Source organism: Kogia breviceps, chromosome 17 (assembly GCF_026419965.1).
Source record: "Kogia breviceps isolate mKogBre1 chromosome 17, mKogBre1 haplotype 1, whole genome shotgun sequence".
NCBI lineage: Eukaryota > Metazoa > Chordata > Mammalia > Artiodactyla > Physeteridae > Kogia > Kogia breviceps.
Window position 1 is genome coordinate 62,289,747 of NC_081326.1, and position 25,521 is coordinate 62,315,267.

The 25,521-nt window shown below is 43.6% G+C and overlaps 1 protein-coding gene across 1 annotated transcript; it reads right to left on the minus strand.

Moving 5' to 3' along the window:
• Positions 1-288: 288 nt before the first annotated feature.
• On the minus strand, positions 289-25,104 carry DERL1 (derlin 1). The gene is made up of 8 exons (XM_059042803.2): positions 24,662-25,104; positions 14,868-14,979; positions 11,180-11,244; positions 10,082-10,108; positions 9,445-9,540; positions 6,948-7,000; positions 5,350-5,460; positions 289-2,118 (listed from the first exon to the last, which is right to left on the minus strand). Exons 1-8 carry the CDS (start codon positions 24,812-24,814, stop codon positions 1,980-1,982), a joined length of 756 nt encoding a protein of 251 aa, XP_058898786.1. The 5' UTR covers positions 24,815-25,104; the 3' UTR covers positions 289-1,979.
• Between the last annotated feature and the right edge of the window lie 417 nt (positions 25,105-25,521).

Here is a 25,521-nt window from a genome sequence, read left to right on the forward strand (position 1 = left end):
AATAGCTAGCTTAGCTAAAATTACTCCCCAAAGATAGGTAATCCAGACAAAATTAATAAAATTATCAGCTTCTTCAATGTGTTTAAGAGGAAGAATTTAATGAACATTTTACCTTGAACTGAAGAATTCTAAGGAATATTTGTAACCTTCAGAAAGACTACTGCTCTCAGGCAGTTGCTGTGACAGCGTGTAGGAGACTAGCTCACTTACCGTGAGAATCTTCTTACACAGACAATAAGTCTCCACGCCTGCACAGCGAGTGCAAGTATGACATAACAGGAAGAAGGGTTTCTAAAATTTTACAAGTAAATTTTATTCTGGCCACAGGTCAACAGCAAACATATGACAGTTAGGGTTCAGATTCTCCCCGCCTCCTATTTTATCCTATAAATTAAATATGAAGAGGTACACTCGAACAAACTTCATGAAAAATGAGGAGCGGATTTCAAATCCCCACTTCCTAGAATAACACACATCACTGCTTCAGAGTGGGGCGAAGAGTCATACTCTTAGCACACAGTGTTTCCTGCACAGAACCACTGGTCAAAATGTTCAAAGCCTTCTCTAGTTGACTGAAAGTATGGCAGCCACTCAGCACTGCTCCTAGCAGTTTGCTTTCAGAATAAAAATATAAAATAACAACCTGTGTGAAACGTCACAGCCTTCAAAAAGCTATCCGGTGACAAGCCTAGCTCTGATGGAAAAAGCCCACCTGTAAAAAAAAGAGCTGTGGGTGAAGATGGTCTGATGTACCTTCATGACTCGAAATAAAAAAGCTCCTCAAACACAGATGATTCTAAAGCCATTACACCCAAAATGATGTGATTCACTTAGATGTGCTTACAATAGCTTCTAAAATAAGATCTACATACTGAGGAGCTGCACCCTCCTCACAATTAACTGAAGCATATGGCCATGGGGGTGGGGAATGGGGGCTTGGTTTAAAAAAAAAAAAAAAAAAGACAACTTAAAGAGGGTTTAAGGTTCTCCCTCCCTCCACTCTACTCAATAAACATACACCCAGAAGGAGAATGAAGTCGAATCAATGCCCAGGCACCTCTCAAAGAGAGTTTCTCCCTGTGGCCAATGTGCTTTGGAACTTTCTAGCACAATACAAATCCACTCCTCTGCGTACACACAGAGCCAGGATGTACGCCCTACACGAGATGCAAAGGGATTATGCCCACCATGGTTCAAACGCAGCCCCTGTGTTAGATGCAACTCCACTAGAGTTTGATCACTTAGGATAAAAAATGCCTAGCAAGGACCTTCGGGCCTCATTAATACCAATCTGTGGTCCTCACCGACTCAGCGGTGCTTTTTTTAATCAGAGCAGCTGAAGAGGTGGCACATGGTGGCCGCTGATACCGGGCCACGGCAATCCCCAAAGCTGAGGAAGCGCTTCATCTGCCGTCCGCCTTCTGCACCACGGTTACGCTTCTGCCACCGTAAAACGCTGCGCACAAGCCTCTGTGGCCAAGCCTCGGCAAAAGCCAACAAACAAAGAGAGCTTGTCGGAGGCAGAAGCATTTCATGGGCAATCTCCTCTAGCTGGGAGTGTGAGGGTGGGGGAGGAGGAGGGAGGCATGGGTGTGAGAAAGAGCTAAGAGCCCCTGGGACAGGGGTCTGGTGACCCAACGCCAGACACCCAGCTTGGTGCCGGCAGAGCGGGACCTGCCGAAACCCATGATTCAGATGGAAAAGGAAGAGAAGACACCAAAAACTAAGGTCAGTTCTGAAATCTGCCCAGTTGATATTTGTTCTTCTTAGCAGTAAGGACTTGAATGAGAATCACAAAACTCGAGGAACATGTATTTTTTCTTCAGGATTTAAAAAACTGTTGTCTTGTACTGAAAGACTACATTCAGTGTGGGTCAGGTCCAACAGCGTTAGCTAGAACTCGGTGGTAAAGGTCACCTGGCACTGGGAGGAAACGTCATCTGAGTGGAGGGCTGGTGGGCGGGCCAGAGGCCACTCTGTCACTGGTCCCCGAGCCTAAAGCCCTGTCCCCAGTTGTGTCTCCCACCTCCGCCGTTCTGGTCGGCGGCTCGCCTCATGCTAGCGGGGGGCACACCAAACCCTGACACCCCTCCTCTCCTGCTGGGCAGCCAGCGGTACCTGGAGCAGAGGGGGGAAGAAACAAAAGGAGAGAAAAGCACAGTCACTTCTCCACGCAGTTGTCCATCGCATCTCCCTTCCTGGCGTTCCCACGGCATCTGTCACATTGAACTACGTTCGTCTGTGGCCACGGAGAGGCTGAGGACAATGTCGTATTGAACTTTGCCTTTTCAGCACTTAGCTCAATGCCCTGACCACAGAAGTCACTCACTTTTTATGTTTTCTTTTTAATTTACTAAGCTTTCGTGCTAACTTCACACTCTCACTTTTTTTTCCCCTGATTATAAAAGCAATTCATGCAGGAACAGTATGGAAACAAAAATATTACACCCACGAGCCCAACAACCAGAAAGAACCATCTATATAGCATTTCAGTTTATGTAACTATGGCTCTAACTGGCTCAAAGGATACAAAATAAATTCAGTTCCAAAGGACAAACCTGCAGCCGGTGTGTTTGAGCACCGCCCAGCATCACCACGACGCTGCTGGGTTCTTCGGTGTCCATCAAGGGACAGCGGAGAAGACAGCTTTCTGTCTTGGAATTTGGGCATGTTTTAAAGTTGACTCATAGTTTGCCCTCCAACTGCAATCTTTCTCTCATAGATGGTGGGAAAGCTGAGGCCCAAAAAGGTTAGCTGATTTCTCACCTTACAAATTAATAAATTAAGTCACAGAACAGCTAAGAAAATGTAAACCCAGGACTCTATGTTCACAATAGTTTCTCTAACCACTTCCCTTCCTTGACTATTAGTAAAATGAGAATGCATTTTAACCTATTCCACTAATCAGATCCTGATGGTTCAATTTTTGTCCTGAAGGCGGAGACCGTGATCTGATACCTCTTTTTAAACCACCTCATGGCACCAAGAGCAAACCACGAGGGGTGACTTGCCCACAGCAGGAAGCCTGCAGAGTTCAACCTTATCATAAAGCATCTCCCTTACACAGGGTGCTGCATGTTTATAAATGCCTCTCATTTTCACGATGCCCTATGAGGTTGGCACTACTGTTGACCCATTTTATAGATGGGAAAACTGAGGCAGAACTGAGCAAAGCTCTTCTAAAGTGACAGACAGGATTCAAACCCAGGCAGCCTGACTCTGGAGCTCGTGCCCCACACCACTTCCTACACCTCACACTTCCGCAGGACACACAGCATGAGATTCAGGTGACGACAGTTAGTGACCGGAGTCCCCATGTGTTTACACCAACCCAGTTAGCTGCACGCTCCCTCCCCAAAAAGACAATTAAACCCCTTGTAAACAGAAAAATAACTGTGCACAGAAGAGGATCTGCCTACTTTCCTAAGTGGGATGCAAAATAGTGATACGACTTAGAATTCTATAACTCGCATCCTCCCTTTTAAACAAATACAGTTGTATCATTACATCAACATGTATTTCCAAGCACTGGTTTCCCAACATTCATGACGTTCTGGCACAATAACATTCCTCCAAAGTATGTAATAAATTGGAAGACTTAAAAAAGGCAACACCAAGGCTGTCTTGCTTTGGTTCTTACTCTGAGACAATATGGAAGCCATCGCCACTGCTTAAACAGATAGTGAAATTAAATGCAAGTAATTAGTATAAAAAGATACCCAATTATACATAATCAACAAAGATTTATGGTAATTTCAAAGCAGTTACTGCTTTTGCAAGGAGCTACATTTTGTCATCTGATCTTTATGCAAAATTTAACAGAAGGGCTTCCACCAACAGGGAAAGCTCAAGTGGAAGGCAGGCTCCAGTGGGCTGTCGATTTTGCCACTAGAATCCCATACACGCTGTTGCCCACAACTGAGAAATCTCTCCAAGCCATTAAGTCAGAATATGGTCGTTTAAAGTAAAATAGTTCTTGGCTGCCCCCCAAAGCAACAAGTTTTTTTTTTAATGATGCATCTGCCATCCGACTTGATAAACCTAGATCAGAACTCCAAACCTGCTGTTATTGCGTCCTTTGACAATTAGAAAGCAGATTGGTCATTTGTTTTTTTTTAGCCTGAAGGCAACTCAAGGCTCACAAGAGAAACAAGTTTCTTCTTATGCTCTTAACAAAAAAAAAAACAAAACAAAACAAAAACACAACAACAGTGTACTTCTCTGTTTGTATATTGTATTTCACCATAAAAACCCTTCCTCTAACCTATAAAAGTGGGGGAAAGGGGTGCCTACTCAAGTTTACTGCCCTCATTGACCCCCGGAAGAATGACAAACTAGAAAACATTAAAACGAGCAAGATGTGAAAAGGGGTTTTTGCTTTTTTTTTTTTTTTTTAAGCTTCTAAGTGCAAGCTATTATTGCATACGCCCTGCATATGCCCGACTGGAGATTAAGCGTGACTGTCAGGCCGGCTGTGACACCCAGATGGTGATTTCACTTGTCCCTTCTTCGACAGCCTTTTGCTTCACTGACAGAATGGTCACACTACTTGAACGCTTAAGCGTGTCAGCATCTCTGGGGGCTCATCAGAATCCCGCCCCCCGCCCCAACTTCAGGAGCAAGGCTGAGAGCTTGTATTTACTGAGCATCCACTACTGTGCTGCTAACGGTAAACCCCACCTCCTGCAGACCCGTAAGACAGGGCCTCCCCACAACACACAGACTCACAAACTGAAGCTCGGGGGATTTACTAAGTCACTTTCCCAATATCTGAACTGGTAGACGACGGGAATGGGATTCTAACCCAAGTCTGTCTCGAAACCAAAGCTGTGCCCTTGGCCTCCTCACTTTAGTAAACCCTGCAGAGAAAGAACACGCACATGCTCCCGGGGGCGGGACTATACAAGCCTCCGGTCTCTCATTTTAACTTTGAAAAGTTCTTTAAACATTCTGGTCTATAATATTGAATATAAAAATGTTTGAAACTGCTAACCAATGAGACTACTTACCCTCTTACCCCTTCCTCAGCCACAATCTTGGGTAAAACCGAGAACCCCGTCAACCCTGGCCCCCTGCTGCACACACTGGATCCACACAGGCGCGCCGCTCGCTCTGCAGGGCCCACGGCTCCCTGGGATGCCTGAATCTAGGCTCAGCGGCCCCTGGCTACGAGGGCTCCAGGAGGAGACCGAGCCTCGGCTTCGAGTGACCTGGGCAAGTCCCTGGTTGGCTTTACATTTCTCCATCAGACTGAGGGGGAAACCTTACCCCTCACGGAGTTCTTATCCGGATGCTGACAAACACGGACAATAAGATGATTATCAAACGAGAGGGGGAAGAAACACTTACAAAAACTGAGGCGTGGATAGGAAATTCCTTCCTCCCAAGTCCATTGGGTATCTGAACATGAGGAAGAAATAAAGATGTCCAACAAGATTTCCAATGAGCTCATTGATGACCCTGCAAACAGAGAGCCAAATGAGTTTAAAGACATTCAAGCAGTAAAGTGAGACGCAGCAAGTTTTAACTAACAGCAGCAGGAAGAGATCCTTCGTGGCAGCCTGTTTCTGGTCGCTGGGAGTCTGTGACAGCTCAACAGTGAGCCCTTTTATGAAGTCTGAGTGGCACACGCATTCTGAAAGAGAAGCAAAATCCGTCCTGCTGGACCAATGGGGCCTGTGCTCTTCAAGGCCAGCTGCCCCTCTGACATCTCTTTCAAGGCCCTGCCCATTCTCAACATATTGTTTTTGCTACTTCCTGCCTCAGGAGTTGGGGCAAGCTGCAAAAAGCAAGCTTTTGAACGCTTTCAGTAACGAATACCTATTTGCAAACCACGGGTAAAATTGAAGGCTGGCAAGAGAGAAGCATGGGAGTAAGGAAAGGGGGGATGAAAAACATCCACTCCCCCATTCCTGGAACCATGGATCACGTCTCCCTCACCTCGTGGGTCCCTGACTGTAAGACATCACAGAGATCACTCTGGAAAGCTGACCTTCACCTTGTTGTAATCCTAAAATAAACACTGCCCTTCTTCAATTTTCCCAGGCCTGACACACAGGCCACTTCAAGGTTTTACAGATCAATTCTTACTGTTACATATCCTTCTCCGTCTCCACCTGCAACACGATTCCTGTTAGGGACAAATCACCGTCTACAACTGCTCCCAGATTCTGCCCTTCTGGGCTGCAGGGCAGTTTTACCAAGCCCCAGACTTGCTCTACTCTAAACAGAATCTGTTTACTCGATTCATTCCCTTCTTCCTATGGATATGCAGCAGAAGTTAAGACCATATAGAGCAAAGATGCCATCGTATTAACAACTAGCACTATCAAAATCTGTTTAAAGACGTTAAAAATATTTTGCAGTGTAAGAAACAGGAGTTCTTAGAATAACTGCATCTTGAAATCCTCCTTCCAAAATTCTGACTGGATGCATTCAAGGTTTTCCTAAGTCTCAGGTCTAATTCCAGACTAGAAATTTGACCCTGTTTGGCCCAAACTTCTATACTAGCAAACCACTGACAAAACTTCCCATCTGAGAATCTGCATTTCTGTGACTGGCGAGCAGTTTCCAAGGCATTCTGGAAATGCCTTAAGAATTTAAAAAAAACAGGAATTTTATGCACAGAGTCAGCTTGGATAAAATTAGGTCTATATTTGCTCAATCTGGACAGTGAATCCAGAAATATTTATTCAAAAACACAGATATGGAAGCATACTATAACAACAAACAACAACAATAATAAAAAACCATTCAGTGCTAAATGTGCTTAAAGCCCTGCAATTTTAATCAATTACATCCAAATGAAATTATTTCAAAAGTATAAGGTACCAAGGTATCAACGTTGAGATTCTTTGAAGTGTTATAAAGATTAGAGCAGGAAGATAAAGAATAATGGAAGTCTTCCAAGAGTTAGTTTGCAATTAAATAAATCTAGTATCACTTACGAGCCTCCGATGATATAGTTGAATCCAAGGATAACCCAAGGTAAATAACAGGCCTAGGAAAGAATATACACAAACATGAATATAGCTACAGAGGATACAGCTGCTACGGGGCTGAAATGGGGAAGGTTCTATTGAGAAGGGCTTTTATAACACACCATTGTAAAGCAATTATGCTCCAATAAAGATGTTTAAAAAATAAATAAATCAATCCTTTGGAAAGTCACTGCAAAAGTTCCTTTTATCAATCTAGCATCATTCCTACTGTTTCACGCCTTCATTTATTTATTTATTTATTTATTTATTTATTTATGGCTGCGTTGGGTCTTCATACTTTCTCTAGTTGCGGCGAGTGGAGGCCACTCTTCGCTGCGGTGTGAGGGCTTCTCATTGTTGTGGTTTCTTTTGCTGCGGAGCATGGGCTCTAGGCACACGGGCTTCAGTAGTTGTGGCATGTGGGCTCAGCAGTTCTGGCGCGCAGGGTCTAGAGTGCAAGCTCAGTAGTTGTGGCGCACGGGCTTAGTTGCTCCGCAGCATGTGGGATCTTCCCGGACCAGGGCTCAAACCCGTGCCCCTGCGCTGGCAGGCGGACTCCCAACCACTGCACCACCAGAGACGTCCCTAGCATCATACTTATTCATATATTAGCAACTGGAGACCGAGTACTTTGCCCATAATTTTCAGATCCAATACATAGCATAGCCTGCTGAATTATAACAAATAGCTTTAGAAAGGAGATGAGTGTCTGAGACTTCCCCGGTGGCACAGTGGTTAAGACTCCGTGCTCCCAATGCAGGGGGCCCAGGTTTGATCTCTGGTCAGGGAACTAGATCCCACATGCATGCCACAACCAAGAAGCCCACATGCCGCAACTAAGGAGCCCACCTGCTGCAACTAAGACCCGGTGCAACCAAATAAATAAATAAATAATTTTTTAAAAAACGAAAAGAAAGCAGATGAGTGTCCTGTGGATGCTAATAAAAACATGGTCCATAATAGAGTCACATTAAGACTCCTGCCAGCAAACTGTTACCCATCAGCTATAACACACCCCATCTTTTTCGGTTTTCCTTTTACATATTTCACAAAATTACTTTGAATCTTTATCACATTATACATCGATCTCTTGAACTAACACTCTCCCAAGTAAGACAGCTCTCCAGATGAATTCAACATTTGAGCCCCTGTAAAACGAAAATGAGTAAACAGAACCCTTCATTAAGTAGGGTTGGGAGACCCCAGAAGGGGGAGCTCTCACGCCCTGTTTCAACAGCAGAGCCCAAGAGGAAGAAGACAGACTTCTTCCCCTGCAAGGACTCAGCCAATGAAAAGCTTTGTTTACCACACCTCGACTTCCTTTTCGTCTTTATATAAAAGTGCTCTGGTTCCCTTTGCATGTAGGGACTTGCTCGTGGCTCACCATGGTTGCAGACCCCAAAATGCAGTTCTCTACTGATCCCAAGTAAACCCATCTTTGCTGCAGAAATATCTGGCAGCCTATTTACTTGAGGTCAGCACCCCTTACCAGTTTCAAGACATCATACTTAAGAGCAAAGGGCGTTGCAAAAAACATTGCAAACTGGCAAAGAAAGGGTTACACATCAATAACTTGAAGGCCGAATGTGGTGAGTACTATAAGAAGAACACAAAGTATTGCAGAAGCCCAAAGGCAAGACCAATTCCAGGGAGGAGAGGCAGGAAATATGTTTAGTCCCCCACTCAAATTAAGAATGGGCAGGATTGGGGCTTCGCTAGTGGCGCAGTGGTTGAGAATCCGCCTGCCGACGCAGGGGACATGGGTTTGAGCCCTGGTCCGGGAAGATGCCACATGCCGCGGAGCAACTAAGCCCGTGTGCCTCAACTACTGAGCCTGCGCATCTGGAGCCTGTGCCCCGCAACGAGAGGCCGCAATAGTGAGAGGCCCACGCACCGCGATGAAGAGTGGCCCCCGCTTGCCGCAACTAGAGAAAGCCCTCGCACAGAAACGAAGGCCCAACACGGCCATAAATAAATAAACAAATACATAAAATTTTAAAAAAAAAGAATGGGCAGGATTTACATGAGAAGGAAAATTAAAAAGATGTTACAGGTGGAAAGCTGTGAGAGAAGGCACAAAGGGAAGCGTCTGGGGGGGAAACCAATCTGTTGCAGCTTAAGTGTAAAATACATAACAGGCAATGATAAGAACAGACTAAAAGAGAGGGTTCCACATGAGTGTCCTCCCTCCCCTCCCCCTACCACACACACATACATAAGATCACTCAGGACACATGCCTAAAGGGCCTGAGCTCCAGAGGGAGTGAGAAGTCATAGTCAGCAAAGGACTCAGGGCTGGCTAAAGAAATCCAGGGGGGCTGAGGAGGGGAGAAGGGGCTTGCCTACAGTTTACTGCTCTGCAGTGACCTCTTCTGCATGTGTCAGAAAGTACATCTCTGGGCTGAAGAGAGGGATTTCTGCAAAGACAAATGAAAAGGAAATTTTCCCAGCTAGGTTAGAGTACCTTAAATCGTGTTCCAAACCAAAATGATACAATCATGTCTCTGTTCAGCTGGGCCCAGACATAAAGTACTGACATGATCAGAGGAATCATCAGCAACTGCAAAAGAAACGAACACGTAAAGGCTCCAGAGGCACTTAAAACAGAGGCTTAGCGTAAACCTACCTTTTTTTGCTTTTTAACCTCTCCCCTCCAAATAAAGTCTCCCATGGTTATTCAAAAAGCAGAAAGAAATTCAACTCATCAGAATTACTTAATCATGCAATGCATGCTTTAAAATCCTCTAATAAAATACAACACAATTATATTATTTGTGATGGATTCAGAAATATCAGGGTCAAGCTCTGTTACTTGGAAAAAGTATGCAATAAAGCTTTACGTACCATGTATTCTCAATTTTTAAAAAACACATATCCACATACATGCACAGAAAATACTGGATAACCATCACTCTCGACGTTCATACATAATACAGAAGCCAGAAATGAGCAAGGACAGTAATGATTTAGGCAACTCACATAAGAGCTTCAAAATACCACATAATTAACCACGCAGTTAATGCAATTTAAACTTCTGTCAAAGGTCATTAACAGTAAATCTGAAACACAGGAAAGGCCAAATAGTTTCAAGGGACACTTACCTGCATATCCATTGCTAAGCCAGTAATCTTGGTTTATAAAGTTAAAGATCAGACACAAATAAAGCATTCCACACCTAATAAAAGTTCATTTCATTCCAGTTTTCTGAAGGAAAACACTTTTCTGTAGTTCAGGTTGCTTAAAACACCCCGGAACACAAAGGTATCTAATAATCTTCACTGTGAACATGGTATTAAACTATCCGATGATGAGGAAATAGTAGAAATTAACTGCTTTGGCACATGACTCAGTTTGGTTGCCCGTGTCCTCCATGCCCTGCCACTGTATTTTAGCATCTCTCCTTCAATTAGGAGATGGAGGGGCGTGTTAAACATGCCTCTGAAACAATTAATGCGTCTGCTCACATTCAGGGCTCCACAGCACAGGTGAAGTCCAAAACAATCTTTTTATCTTCCCTTAAAGGAGGGAAAGGGCATCCAGAGTGCCACAGTTTTCTGGCTCTTGGCCAAGTTTCAATGGACGCTAAACCCCAAAGCCATTCTGAGCTCACCAACTGTGCACAGGACTTGAGCCACCAAGCCCCCAGAAGGGGGCTCTCACTATCTGTAAAGGTCTGCAGCCGCAAGGCTGCTGACAGCTGTGGCTGACACAGAGCAAGCAGAGAGGCATGCTGTGTCCCTTCCCAGAGCCAGGCACTTACAGAGGAACCGAATTACCATTTAGGACCTCAAGACAAAGACAGCACTAAAGTCAGAAAGGATGCTGGTTGTAAATTAATTTTCTGATAAGGACCACAGCTTTCAAAAGCTGTCTCATGGCACGGAATCTCCCTGTGCTGCAGTCAACAAGCTGCCGCACACCAGAACACAGAGAACTGGGAACAAGCAGAGGGCACAGTAATAAAACTCAACCAAATGTGGAAAAAGCCCACAAAGGCAACGGGAAGGGAGCGCATCACTCCACGGCTATGTGATTTACTACCGCTTTTGACAAGAACTTTCATGATTCTTAGCTATTAACTATAGTAAACAAAGATGCAAATACTATCATTTAAAATGTTATGCAGATTACTGCCCATTTCCCCAAACCTGAAAAAAAACCTGGTTATTTCTGGCCCAAAATGACAGACGGAAGGATACCACGATGCAAATCCAGTTAAAGAGGAGCATGAATAAATAGTCTGCTGGCCTCCCATCAAAAGCTCCTGGAAACAAAAATAAGCCAAATGTCATGGTTCAGAATTTCGGAACAAAGAAACTTCTATGTTGAGAAATACTTCAAAAAATTGTAAAGAAACCAAAAAATGAGAGTATTTTAAAACCACTCCTCGGAAGTAAGAGAAAATTTTTTTAATATATAAAACCGTGTCCACGATTAAGCCCTAAAGTAAAGTTGCCCGGGTATCAAGGCTAATAATCTGTGTTCTCCTAACCGAATTCCAGTCCGTAACATGCTCTGCTCAACTAGCACGAGCCAAAAGAAACCCAAAGGGAGGACAGTCAGGTCCACAGCTCCTGAGACCCCATCCGCTGAAGCCCCTCATGGCTCTCGTCAGGCGATGGAGACCTACTCCTGATTACCTGGCTGGTCCCTTCTCCCTCCAATAGACCACAAGCTCGGGCAGGGCAGGAACCATGTCCACTCTGCTTACCACTGTGGCTCCTCTACATAACTAGGCTGGGAAGCACTTACTGTCGTTATGACTGGAGACACGTGCACGCGCACACGCACACACACACATGCACACGCAAGCACACTACCACTCAGTCCGGTACTGGGCTTACCAAGAGGATTCGGTCTCCGTCTTCCAGGACCTCACATTCTAGCAAAGGAAAACAATGGTGGGGGAGCAGGGGGCAGCCACACCTTTCCATGGCCTTGACTCTTACTCTTCCTACCATATCTGTGAGGGACAATGGAAAGACCTACACCCTCTTTTTGCAGATGAGGAAGGACAGTTACATGACCAAAGTCACATGGCTTTTAGAAGCGGAGTGAAGTCTAATTACTAGTTTAGTGTTCTTTCTGCCACGCCACATACTGGGCTTTGTCTTACTACTGGGCAGAACAATCAACACTGGCCCAGCTCTCCCTTCTAAGGGTGATCCTCACGCCTCCAGCTGCAAGACTAGGAGAGGGGCAGAGAAAAGAACAGAGGACTGCAAGTTCCCTCTATCTCAAATGGTTATATCCCCCCCCACGCACCCCATCACAATTACATGATATATATAGTCCATTTAAAAAAAATAATCCTAATAACAATCTAAAAAATACAAGAAACTAGTGAACATAACAAAAGAGAAGCAGACTCACAGATACAGAGAGCAAACCAGTGGTTACCAGTTGGTGGTGGGGAGGGGCAATGTAGAGTCGGGGAGCAGGAGGTGCAAACTACTGGGTGTGAAATAGGCTCAAGGATGTATGCAACAACATGGGAAATACAGCCAATATTTCGCAGTAACTGTAAATGGGAAGTAACCTTTAAAAATTGTGTAAAATTGTTTAACTAAAAAATAAAATAAAGCAATAATCCTAACAAGTATCAGAAAGGCAGAAAGAAAATCTATCTAAAGGAAAATAGATTTCCAGCAAAGTCTCTCCTCCTCATTTCCTTATTTCTCTCCCCCGACCACCACCCCCGCCCAGTACTTCAAAGGCACACTCCAGCCACAGCGTTAAGGATGCTTAACAGGAGGAAGTCACGACGATGCATCGGAGCTGAAATTCTAACAAAATTTCTGAACTTTAATAACGGTTGTGCTTCTTTTGCTATGGTTTTGGCTTTGCGATTTCTAAAAATTCTTTAGATTGAGTACTTAAAATATTGTAATTACATGAACTACAGTACTATATTACTTGGCAAGCTTGCAACTGGGAATTTACAAATAAACTGGTCTCAAACTGCAGTCTTCCAGTTCACATCAGAGTCCTTATAAATAAGCCAACACTGCTAGATACTTAAAATAGCCAAGCGGGAAAATACGAAGGTGGCAAACATTTTGTCAAAAATGTTATCTTGAAGCTGTACGGTGGAGAGCAGATGGGGGTCAGTAAACTGGGTTTCAGTCCTAGCTGTGTTTCTCAAATGGCTTTGTAACCTCTGGGGCACATCACCACCTCTCCAGGCCATTGTCTTCTTGTCTGTGAATAAGAGGGTTCCATTGAAAGATCTCAAAAGTCCCTCTCTACATGAATGTTTGTAGTAGCATTATTCTTAACAGCCAAAAAAAGAAAACAAGTCAAATGTCCATCAACTGATGAATGGACCAACAAAATGTACTAAATCCATACAACAGAATCTTGTTCGGCAATAAAAAGGAATGGAGTTCTAATACATACACGCTACGTGGAAGAACCTTGAAAACACTATGTTAAGTGAAAGAAGCCAGTCACAAAAGACCACGTACTGTATGACTCCATTTGTAAGAAATTCCAGAATAGGCAATCTAAAGAGGCAGAACACAGGTTAGTGGTTGCCCAAGGACTGCGGGGGGCCGGGGGATATGGGATTGAATAGAAATGGGGAATGGCTGCAGCGATGAAATGTTCTAAAACTGATCATAGTAATGATCACACAACTCTCTGACTATCCACTAAATTACAGACTTTTTTCTTTTTGGCTGCACTGCGCATGTGGGATCTTAGTTCCCCAACCAGGGATCAAACCCATGCCCCCTGCAATGGAAGTGCAGAGTCTTAACCACTGGACCACCAGGGAAGTCCCAAATTAAATACTTTAAATGGGTGGAATTGTATGGTGTATGAATTATATATCAATAAAGCTGTGGGTTTTTTTAATATTTATTTATTCGTTTTGGCTGCCCAGGGTCTTGGTTGCGCCATGCGGGATCTTTTAGTTGGGACATGCGGGCTTCTTAGTCGCAGCATGCAGACTACTAGTTGCAGCATGCATGCAGGACCTGGTTTCCCAGCCAGGGATTGACCCCAGGCCCATTGCCTTGGGAGCGCGGGGTCTTACCCACTGCACCACCAGGGAAGTCCCTAAAGCTGTTTTGAAATGTGCCTCTCACAACTTCCCTGGTGGTGCAGTGGTTAAGAACCCGCCTGCCAATGCAGGGGCCACAAGTCCGATCCCTGGTCCAGGAAGATCCCACATGCCGAGGAGCAACTAAGCCAGTGTACCACAGCTACTGAGCCTGCGCGCTAGAGCCCATGAGCCACAACTACTGAAGCCCGCGCACCTAGAGCCCGTGTTCCACAAGAGAAGCCGCTGCGATGAGAAGCCCGTGCACCTCAACGAAGAGTAGTCCCCGCTCACCGCAACTAGAGAAAGCCCGCACGCAGCAACGAAGACCCAACACAGCCAGAAATTAATTAATTTATTTATTTATTTATTTTTTAAAGAAATTTTTTTTAAAGTTGCATGTTTCAATGACATAGACTAAGTCTAGGCTTTTACTTGCATAAAGTAGTGTTTTTCAACCCCAATTTAGGAGATACATACACTTCAGCACAATTGTGCTTTAAAAAACAGACTGCTGTGTGACAGCAATGAGGGAGACGTCACATGAAGTGAGAGGCACACACAGGATACGGACTAGATGTGTAAACCTCTGCTCTTGTATTTTTTTCACCTATAAAATGGTGACACTGCTGCTTACATCTCATGATGATGCTGTGAGGGTTAAAAAAAGAATAATCTAAGTGCCTAGTAGAGTCCTGGCACAGTCACTACTTACTGAGCATTTACACCATTATGTCATTTCTTTATATATGCCATCTGCCCTCAAAATTCCTCCAATAAGTAAATACATGGATTAGTAAATTAGACAGAAACAATACTTCAAACAACCACAGATAACATACCTGTTTCGAGTCGTGTAGAGTACTGATATAAGAAATATAAATTGACCAAATAAAGAAATCCAGTTCCTGGACCCACAGGGAAATAAAAGGTGGCAGTAATCGGCCTCCAAATCTGTCCAGATCAAAATAAACACGGCTGTTAGTTTCTCTAAGCTGGGTGGGGTTTTTTTTCTTTTAACTAAACAAAATTAACCCTTGAAAAACATTCTCCTCAGTGATGAGACCTACCAAATGGACATCACCAATATTAATTCAAGAAAACTGAAGAGAAGTTCATATTAACTACAATGACTTCAATGTGCAGGTCAATGGAATGAGATGGCATCATAAAATAAACAACAAATATTTCTAAACAAGGTGAAAAAAATCAATACCAAAGACATATATGGTTAATCTTTACTGGGATCAGGCTTATAGTTATGCCTATCAAAAATGAATTAAAGTATAACTGAATCACTTTGCTGTATACTTGAAACATTGTAAATCAACTACAGTGGAAAAAAAAAAGAAAAAAGATTTATAAAGATAATTTCCAACAGTATAGTAATTATCTCTATTTAGGAAAAGAATAAACTGGGATGACAAACCCTGTCAAAAAAATGTCATATTCAAAAGGTAGAAGTAAAATAGGAACTTTCCATTCAAATCAATGTGCTATTTAGGCAATATGGATACATATTAAAAATATTACCTTCCCCCAAAAAAACTACAGAAAGGTCTACAGTGAGAAGTGAGCCTCCCTCCTGACCCTCAGTCTCCCAGCTCCTTTTCCAGCAAGAACGGATCCATTTATTGTATTTCTTTCGAGAAACATCATTTCTATTACTATTATTCCTCCCTTTTCATCCTAACTTACCTTGCACTGTTCTATACCTTGTTTCACTCCCTTGGAAAAATATTTTTATAGGCTTCATAATATTCCTTCTGTGTGGATGTCCAAACTTCACTGAAACTGTTATAATGCTACAATGAATATTCTTGAATATCCTCTTTATACATGTACATATAGGATAAATTCCTGTGAGTCAACCTGCTAGATCAAACATTTGCATTTAATTTCAGCAGATATTGCCAAATGCCTACAAAAATGTTTAACCAATTTATACTTCCTCCTAAAATGGAGATTAATGTCTGTCTTCTCTCCACAGCCTCACCATTTAGTGTATTTCACAGTCACCAATCATGTTTCTAAAACTTTAGCATTTTCTTTCTTCATTTTTCTACTCGATTTGCATTTCTTTACATATTATGGAAATTGCCCTTTCTCGTTGTTGCAATTATTTTCTGCTCTGTCATCAGGCTTATGCTTTTGTGGTATTTTTGCCATATAAAATGAAATGTAGAAGTTTAATTTTTATATAGGCAAATGTATCCATCATGTATCACGTTTACAAGTACTTCTCCCCTCCAAAAATATAACAGTGCTCCCAACTGTACTATGGTTTATGTAGGAAGTGAGAAAGAGAGTCAACTTATTTTTCTAGACGGTCACTAGTTTTCCAATACTATTTACAAAGTGACCCATCTTCTCGCCATTGATTTGAAAAACTACTTTCATCATATATAGATTCCCTTTTAAAGGAAAGTCTACTTTTAGACGATTCTGTTTGGAATCAAATTCCAATACCAATACCAAGCTACTTTAATTTCTAGTTTTATAATGTGTTTTCTTATCTGGTAAAGTTATATAATCAAATAATCCCCCTTCTGTTTTTCTTCCACATATGTCACAATCTTCTTAGCTAGTCTCCATGTTACTTTTCTAAATGAACGAGAACCAACACCTTTCTTATTTCAATGTGATAAGACACAGTTTCCAGCCAGAAAGAAGTCTTTCATACCTTTCTATTGAGCTTTCGATTTCTATCTTTTTTATACCCAACCACCAAAGCTGAATTATCTAATTGTTTGTAATATTTGAAAACTGAGCCTCTTGCACTTTCCAAGTATACAACTCTATCTGTAAATAAAATTTTGTATCTTCTTCTTGCCTAATTTATTGGCTAACACCTCCAGAATAATGTTAAGTTATAGAGGTTGAAGAAGATGGTCTTCCCAGACTTGGAAATGCCAACATAATGCTGGCTTTTGTCTTGAGAGCTGTGTGTCTTATTGCATGAGTGTGAAAGACATGGTCCCGACATCAAGGAGGTCTCGATAATGGTGGGTCTGTCCAAAGAAGCAAGAGTAGGCACAGGAAGGGGAACTTTTGGTCTTGGAAAAATGAGTACAAAGTCCCAAAGAACTGCAAGAGCACAGTAATGAATGGGTATTGCTAACGATGTGGGTGTGGCTAGACAGGAGGGCATTAGTTGTGGGGCTGGCCAGGCACAGCTGGCAAGTCAGGTTCTCCAAGTATAGAACTGCAACCCTCAGAGCTTTATTCCCTGTGGAGAAGAATGCACTTCACATACCCCGAAAGCCACTTCCAACAACCCTGAACTAAACCAGTAAAACAAAATAGGTTAAAATTCACTTTGGTTTATTCACAATTTTATCTCAGAAACAGTTGAGTCTGACGGAAAGAGCACTGGAAAGGATTTGAGAAGACAGAGCTTTCAGTAGGGGCCCACGAGTCATCAGTCCGGAGTCTCAATTTCCATTTGTAAAAGGGGAATGATATACTAATACTTGCTCCATTTTGGTTAATGGTTTAAAAAAAATAGTGTAATATTATGCTCATTTACATGTCCTAACTCAGGGGGTAGATTGTATAGATGAGGAAGCAGAATGAGAAAAGGCTAAATAATAGCAAGTAAGTGGCTGAGCTAGAATTTTGTCCCAGACAGCCCGACTCCAGAGTTTGTAATACTAATAAGCCCCTATTTTTACAATGCCTCTCACAAGTGACACCATTACTATGAGATATAATTAAAATTAGTAAAAATTTTCAGTACTACTATACTATTTGTATAATCCTGAAGTGAACTGAGCCTAAGCTCACACATTCACTCTCCCTGCTTAAAAAAAGGCATTGGGGGTAAAAGACCAGAAGCAAGTAAGCCGTGGCCTTGGCTCGGGGCCATGGAAAAGTCTGGACCTTCGAGTTTGTGTCTTCATCTACCCAGTAACGTGTGTCCTTTGACTCCCACCTTCCTCATCTCACAGATTTTGTAAAAGGTTGGAATTAAGAAAGCAGATTAAAAAGGTGCTTTGTAAAAAAAATTTGTGTGGGCATACAATTACTACAATCTTTTAGGAGACACGTGCTGACCTGGTTTCTACAAATCACATTTTAAACTCCCTCCAGATTCCTCTAAGTTACTCCAGGCCTGATTTTGGAAAAGAAACCTCGGGGGTTTTCTGACTACATTTTTCACTAACACTTGACGCCACGCTGCTATTTTTAGCCACTGTGTGCACCTGTGCTTTGGAAATCAGTGTCTATCAAAATACCACACACTTCTTTTCCCAGTTCATTAAGCCTACCCTTCAGTTATACTTGCTCTCACTGATCTAAGGGACTTAGTATTATTTTTACATCACTTTAAAATTATAATCTGAAAACACCAGGAGACAGCTCATCTCTTCAGAGGGACAGAGTGTAATATATTTCTGAAATCCCCCTTGAAGGTAACCAACTAAATCCCCTCCTCTCCTCTGAAAAGGTCAATAGTTAGGATAAGGAAATGGCTTTATTTTCAGGGCTGGGAGTGGTGAAGGCACCTTTTCGAGCCTAGAAAGCCTGCACTGACCCCTAAGAAGCAGCCAGGGACAGTGAGTGCAAAGAGCCTGGGACTTGCAGGCAAGCATCTCACTTTAACCCCACGGCAATCTCAAGGCCGGAAGCATAATCACCCACCTTTTCACGAGGAAAGCTGGGCCCTCGTTAGAGTTGAGGTAACCGGCCCAGAGTTCCTCACTTGACAAGAGCAAGAAGCCCACGTGCTCCCTGGCGTAGAGGCCTTCAGAGAAACATCAGACACTGTCAGCTGCTAGTCCAACAACTTCTGTTGAGTGTTTAGTTCAACCATCCTTGAACGAAAATCTCCCAAACAATGTGATACTGAAATCATTACAAATGCCACCCAGAGTCTAGGGCAGGTTTTTTTTAACTATCAAAAACAAAGATTTTTCTGCAACAATACAGACTGGTTGATTTGGAGTTAAAGAAAGTCTGCCTGGGTCATCAAGCAAGTAAGAAAGAAGGGCACCCATGTGCCAAACGCTGATGTTAGCAAACTCTGGCTTTTCTCTCTCGTTTTTTTTTTTTTTTTGGCAGGGGCTGGCGGTCTCGGGGAGAGGAGCCGGGGGGTGGGGCTGGGGGGACACTAGACAGGCAAGAAAATCAAATGAAAGGCACTCAGTCTCAACTGAGGACGTTACACCAGCTATTAGGAGCCATCAATTCTACTCCTAGGTACGTATGCATACCTATGTTCACCAAGACGTGCTCCAGAATGTTCACAGCAGCACTACCCATTCTAGCCAAAGCTAGAACTACCCCAAACACCCGTTGCCAGCAGAAGGGGTAAATAAATGGTGGTCTGTTCACACAAGGGAACAGTATAAGGGTGAGCAATCTGTAACCACATGCAACAATGTGGGCGACTCTCAGACTGTTGAAAAGAGGCCGGACACAAAAAACACATATTGTATAATTTCATTTATAGAAAAGTATGAAAACTGGCAAAAAAACCATCTATGGTATTGAAAGTCAAGAGAGTAGTTACCCTTGCAGTGGGTAGGGACCAGAAGGGGGCAGTAGGAAGGTTGGGGGTGCTGCCTGTGTCCTGATCTGGTGGCTGGTTATATACTGATGTTCAATTTTTGAAAATTCAACAAGCTATAAATATATAATACCACTTTCCTGCTTGCATACTGCAACTCAACAAAAAGTTTAAAAATGAAGCTATGAGCTCAACCTTAGCTACAGACCACAGCAGAACTGTCTCATGTGGACAGGATTGCAAAGGAAAGATTTTAAAGCTGTACATACCAGACCACTTGCCATAAAGTTCTAAATCCAAACCCTGAGGCTACTTCTATGCTCAGCCCACAGACCAAGTTCACTGCCCTTCCAGTTATGTGTCTATATGACTCTCTTTCCCAACACACTCAGATGAGTCTGCTAGGGCTGCTGTCATCAGGCTCAATGTGATAACATGAGCAAACACTTGGCAAATATAAGCACCAGACCTGATCACAGACTTGGCTAGTGCCATTTCTGTTTGTTCCTGGAAACAAATTGGAGAAATTGAGAGTACATATCTTCCCATTTCTAGTCAGGACGCCTTTAGTGGGACAAAAAGAAGGATAATAATCCAGCAGTTACATTTTAATTTCAATTACAAATTAAAATTAGACTATTTCTGCCCAAGGAGAGAAGGCAGCAATGGCAGGAATTATTAGTGACTAGTAAGTAAAAACAGGCACTGTATTTTTAATAGATTATCTACCAGATTATTTACTGGGCACTTTACAAACATTTTTTATGTTTTTATATAATAGAGGCATGAAGTAGGCAACATTTTTCCTCAATTTGAAGATACTTATTTTTGTGTTCCTGAAATTCAGATGTGCCTTACAGTCGATATATTCATTTAATGTAATTTGTACTTTCCTCCCCTTCCAAAAAATTGTCTTAAATTAAAGGAGCATCTTATAACCAATGGAGTTACAACGCAGTTAACTCTTAGAACAGAGTTAATATGGTATTAAATTATCCCCACTATTAGGTGGAGAAATTGAGGCTCAGAAAGGATAAACAGCTTGCCTGAGGGCGTCCAGCTTACAAGGGGGCTAAGCCAGGCCTGGAGACCATGACTCAACTACTTAAAACCCCACAGTCTTTCTACTCTAATAGAAAAGGAACAATAATTTGCTACAACTGGTTTGAAAGAAATCACCCTCAAGAACGTTTTGTTAAACACTTAACTATGTGTTTTGGTAGACAGTATGCAAAGGAGTAAAACAAGAGGCTTAGAACTATCATGAACTCACCAAAATAGAAACTGAAACTGCAGCTGTCTATCAACTGGGGTAACGTTGACCTCGGGATGTTCATGGGGGTTAAATGAGGTATCATATGGAAAAGCCCAACACAGATGTAAGGGAGTGATGTTATTTTGTCCAAAGAAACGAAATCTCCCGTGCAGGCAGCCCTGGGAGACATAATCTCAGAAACCAGGAGGAGGGCAGCAGTAAAGTGCAGCCTCTCTTCTAGTTAATCAGGGACCAATATGGAGACATTTCATCACTGTGGATTATCTGATCAATGAGTCTTAAATGTGAGGGATGAGGAACTTTATGCAACAGTGGAGTGAGTCTTAACATACACCTATGCCTGTCCACTTAACCAAACTAAGGAAATAACATTTTAAACTTTAGAGTTCCAAACCAACAAGCTACTCAGAGGAAACCCACAGACAAGGAGGAAAAGTAACTTTTGTCACTTCCAGCATGAATCCACAGTTCTAAATTGATCATCTCCAAGTTGTCCCAAGATGCAGCTTTTAAGGAAAAGAGGAGCCTCTAGCAGAAAGCACACCACAGGCTGTGTGTCCTCACCCACCAGCCTCTCAGACGCAGTTTTTCCTTTAACCACTTCATTGGCAGTTCTTCCAGGTGGGTCTGAAAGCTAAACCTGTCCAGAAAGAGGAGGAGTCAAAGTAGCAGAAAGAAAGTATAGATACTGGTCTCTCCACACCTGGGCAGTGAGCACACTGTCCTGCCTTCTTCCAGCAGCTTCTCCCCTGTTTCAGGGTAACAAGCCCACAAGCAACGATGCAAGGAAGATGGGAAAATTATGGAAGGTGTGACATGAATGATGGCCTTTCTAATCAGTTCACCACTTTTAATATTATACACATGTAGGCTATTAGAAAGACTTATTTTTACTAAGCTGACTACAGAAACAAGCAAGATTTTGCAGGGAGGGCCAAAGAGCCAGTTTTGACCAGGAGCTTCTCATTTACGACCATTTACGATTTACAATCATTTATGACCACTGGTCCTCAGGCACCGCATTACCTAACATGCCACCGGGCACCAAGTGCACAACATTCTCTGCAACCAATATTCTACCAAAGCAAAGAGAAAAGAGTATGCAATTCTGGCTGTACACCCAGATCATATTCTAATACCCAACTGCCTACTTAACTTCTCCACCTGGATGCCTAAAAAGCCTCTCTAGACTTAATACGGTCAAAATATAACTCTTTATGGATACCTTTCTCCACCCCCAAACCTAAGCCTCCCTAAACATTCCCAATCTCGGAAAAGAGTTCCACCAGGCACTCAGCTGCTCCTGTGAAAACAGCGACATCTTCAAGTCCTGCTCCTCCACACATTCACCCTTCACATCCATCAAGCTGCAATGTAGCTCCAACTCCCAAATCTGTCCACTTCTATCTTCACAGCCACTCTGGTCCAAACCACCATCTCTCTCGCCCTCTAACTTGACTCATCTCTCTGATCCTGTTACCTAGCCCACCCTTTCCCCCATTCACATACCAAGTCCATCCCACAGAGTAGCCAAGGCAATTTTTCAGTCCTTTGTTCAAAAGGCTCTGAAGGCTTTCTAGTGCCTTCAAATTAAAGTTCAAACCACAGAGCCCTATACAATCTCGCCCCAGCCTACCTTTCCACATTCACTTTATTGCACTCACCCCTGGCTATCTCTCTGTCGTCAACTACCAATCCTCATCCCTACAGCTGACTCTGTACTATCGTCTTCTTTCTGTTTCTAATTCCTGACTCTAAGCCTTTCACTTATTATTCCTCTTCTTGGAAGATTGTCCCCAGAGCCAGATCTTCCCAAAGGCGGCTTCTCATCATTCAGATTTCAGTTCAAATATCCTCTCTGAGGCCTTTCTGGAACACTCCATGAAAGTCACTCTCCGTCACACACCCCTCTCTTATTTTCTTCAGGTGAGCTGGGACTTTTTCTGTACTATTCACTATTGTACCCCTAGTGCCCAGCACTGGCAAGTACCCAATTATTTCCATGCATTCAACCCATATATAAGCACATGCTATATGCCAAACACTAAGCTAGGTAACAAACACAGTGGTAAACAGACAAGTGGCTCTCATGGAGCTTTATTCTCTGAAGGGAAGCAGGCTAACAAACATCAAGGGGTGATATGTAACCAAGAAAAATTAAGGATAAGGGAGACAGAGTGAAGGAGAGGTACTATTTTACGTAGGGCAATCAAATAAGGCCTTGCCAATAAGGTGGCATTTGGGCAGACTTGAAGGAGGTAATGAGATAAACCACGGTTATCGTACTCAAGCAGAGAAATAACATGTGCAAAGTGCCTGAGCAGGAATGGAGTTAGGTGCTGAAGAAACAGAAAGGATTCCACTGTGGAGCCTAATATACAAGGTGGAAAGTAGTAGGAGATGAGGTCAGAGAGGCAGTAGGGGCCTTGCAGGCCACTGAAAGGACTTGAGCTTTACTCATCCAGTTGAGAAGACATTAAAAGGTTCTGGGCAGAAGACTGACAGGATGTGATTTATGTTTTAAAAGGATCACTCTAGCTGTCTAGAGAAAAGTCTGAAAGGAACAAGGCTGCTATGATAATGGCTTGCAATAGAGAATGAAAAGGGACTGCATTCTGGATATATGTCTAAAGTAATCAGAATTTGCTAACAGAGTGTGGGATGTGAGAGAAGAAGTCAAGGATGAGTCCATGACTTTTCGGTTGAGCTCCTGTAATAATGGAGTTGCTATTTACTTCTAGGGAAAAGGGTATGGTTTTGGACACATTATGTCTGAGATGTCTATTAGTCATCTAAGTGGTAATTTCAAGTATAAGTTTCGATGTGTAAGTCTGGAAGTGAGATAGATCTGGACTGAAAATATGTATATTTGTATTTGAGAATCTTCAGTTTATAGAAATCATATAAAGCCATGAAGCTACATAAGATCACCTACAGCTGGGGAGAATATGGAAAAGAGGTCCTGGGGTACATCACAATATTTAAGGATCAGGAAGATGGGGAACCAGCAAAGGAAACTAAGAAACAGCCAGTGAGGACAGGGAAGACAAGAGTGTGTTACCCACAGTCCAAACAACGTGTTGAAATTAATGTCAGATCTTAGTATCCGACCTGCCACTGATTAAAGATTTAAATCACAGAATCCGGTGAATAAAGATAACCTCCAGAAAACTAATATTCTCTTGCCAGGAATGTTACTCTGGACTGTTTCCTTCGTGCTTCAAAAAATAAGGACTTCCATTTCAGAAGCAATTTACTCTTTACTCACTCCTTCATAAATACAACTACTACCTGCCAGATACTAGATCAGGATCTGGGATACGCACACAAATTAACCCACTCTTTGAACCTCGGGCTTCAAATCACTCCTACTGGGAAGAAACTCCATTAACAGAAAAAGAACTCAGCTGGTAGTTGAGCAAGGCGACGTCCACATGCCATCCACTTGGGTGGCAGAGGAAGGTCAGAGGGCAGCTACTCCAGGTGGCCGCAGGTTGCTACTCACTGGCATCCAATAGACTGACAACTATCAGACTTTCCTTCCCACTGCCGCCTTCTCTGAGTACAGAGGGCGGGGAGCACAATTTTAATGGAAGGACGAAATCAATCCCTTCCCACCGGGCCAAACCGTGTTGTCTCCCTCCACGTCTCCAGCTACCCAGGCCCACGCTCAAACCCCCTGGCCTCCACCCCACCCCCTGGCCACAGGACCCCGCCCTAAACCGCTGGAGCCACCGCACTACAAGTCCCACCAGGCACCGCGCGTCCGCAACCGGCCAGTCTACGCTCCGCCGCTGCGGGGCCACCTGGGGCCTGTAGTCTCCACTTCCCCAGTCGCCGGTCAGTACCTGAAAGCGAGAGAGAAAGGCTTCGGGCCAGAGGAAGAAATAGGCCGGGCTGATGAGACCGAGTTTGCCGACTAAGGGCACCGCGACGGTGGCGGCGAACCAATAGCGCGTGATGGCCGGGATGCTCCTGAACCAGTCCCCGATGTCCGACATCTTCGCCTCTTCGGTGGCCGGGATGTGCAAAGCCGCCCAACTCCCGTCCCGGCCCCCTCACGACGCGGTCCGCTGGGCGAGTGGAAGGTGTCGAGGCGGAAGCCGCCCCAGCCCCGTTGCAGAACGCGGAGACCGGCGGACGTGGCGCCACCGAATTCGGACGAGCGAGGGAGAATTCGGGAGCGAAACTTCCCCTTCCGGCGGCCGCCGACGACGTTTACCAGAAGTCCCGCCTCTTAAAGGGCGAGCACCGTTTTTACCACTGGGCAGAAGCTCGGTGGATCGGAGGCGGGAGGGCGAGGGGCGGGTCCAGGCGGGGCCGACAACACGACTGGTGGGAAATAGTGGTTGCCAGGAGCAACGACAGATACTCCAACCAATAGCGAGGCTGAACGCCCTCTACCCAGTTCCTGCCGGATTTATAGTCCAGGTGGTTCCACTTGGAGGGTGTTTAAAGGGGAAGGAGGAAAATAAACTACAATGTAGCCCCTCAACTGTCCATTCTTTCCACAAATGTTTATTGAGAGCTTAGTAAGTGCGAGATAGGGTTTTAGACTCTGGAGGTGCTGCAGCTATCAGAGCTGTTGTGGTACCTTCTCTCCTGGAGCTTCCATACAAAGATAGGGAGGTAATGAACAAATAATTGAATAAGATAATTTCAAGAGAGTGGTAAGAAAAATAAGGAAGATAAGTTAGGATAGTGGGGA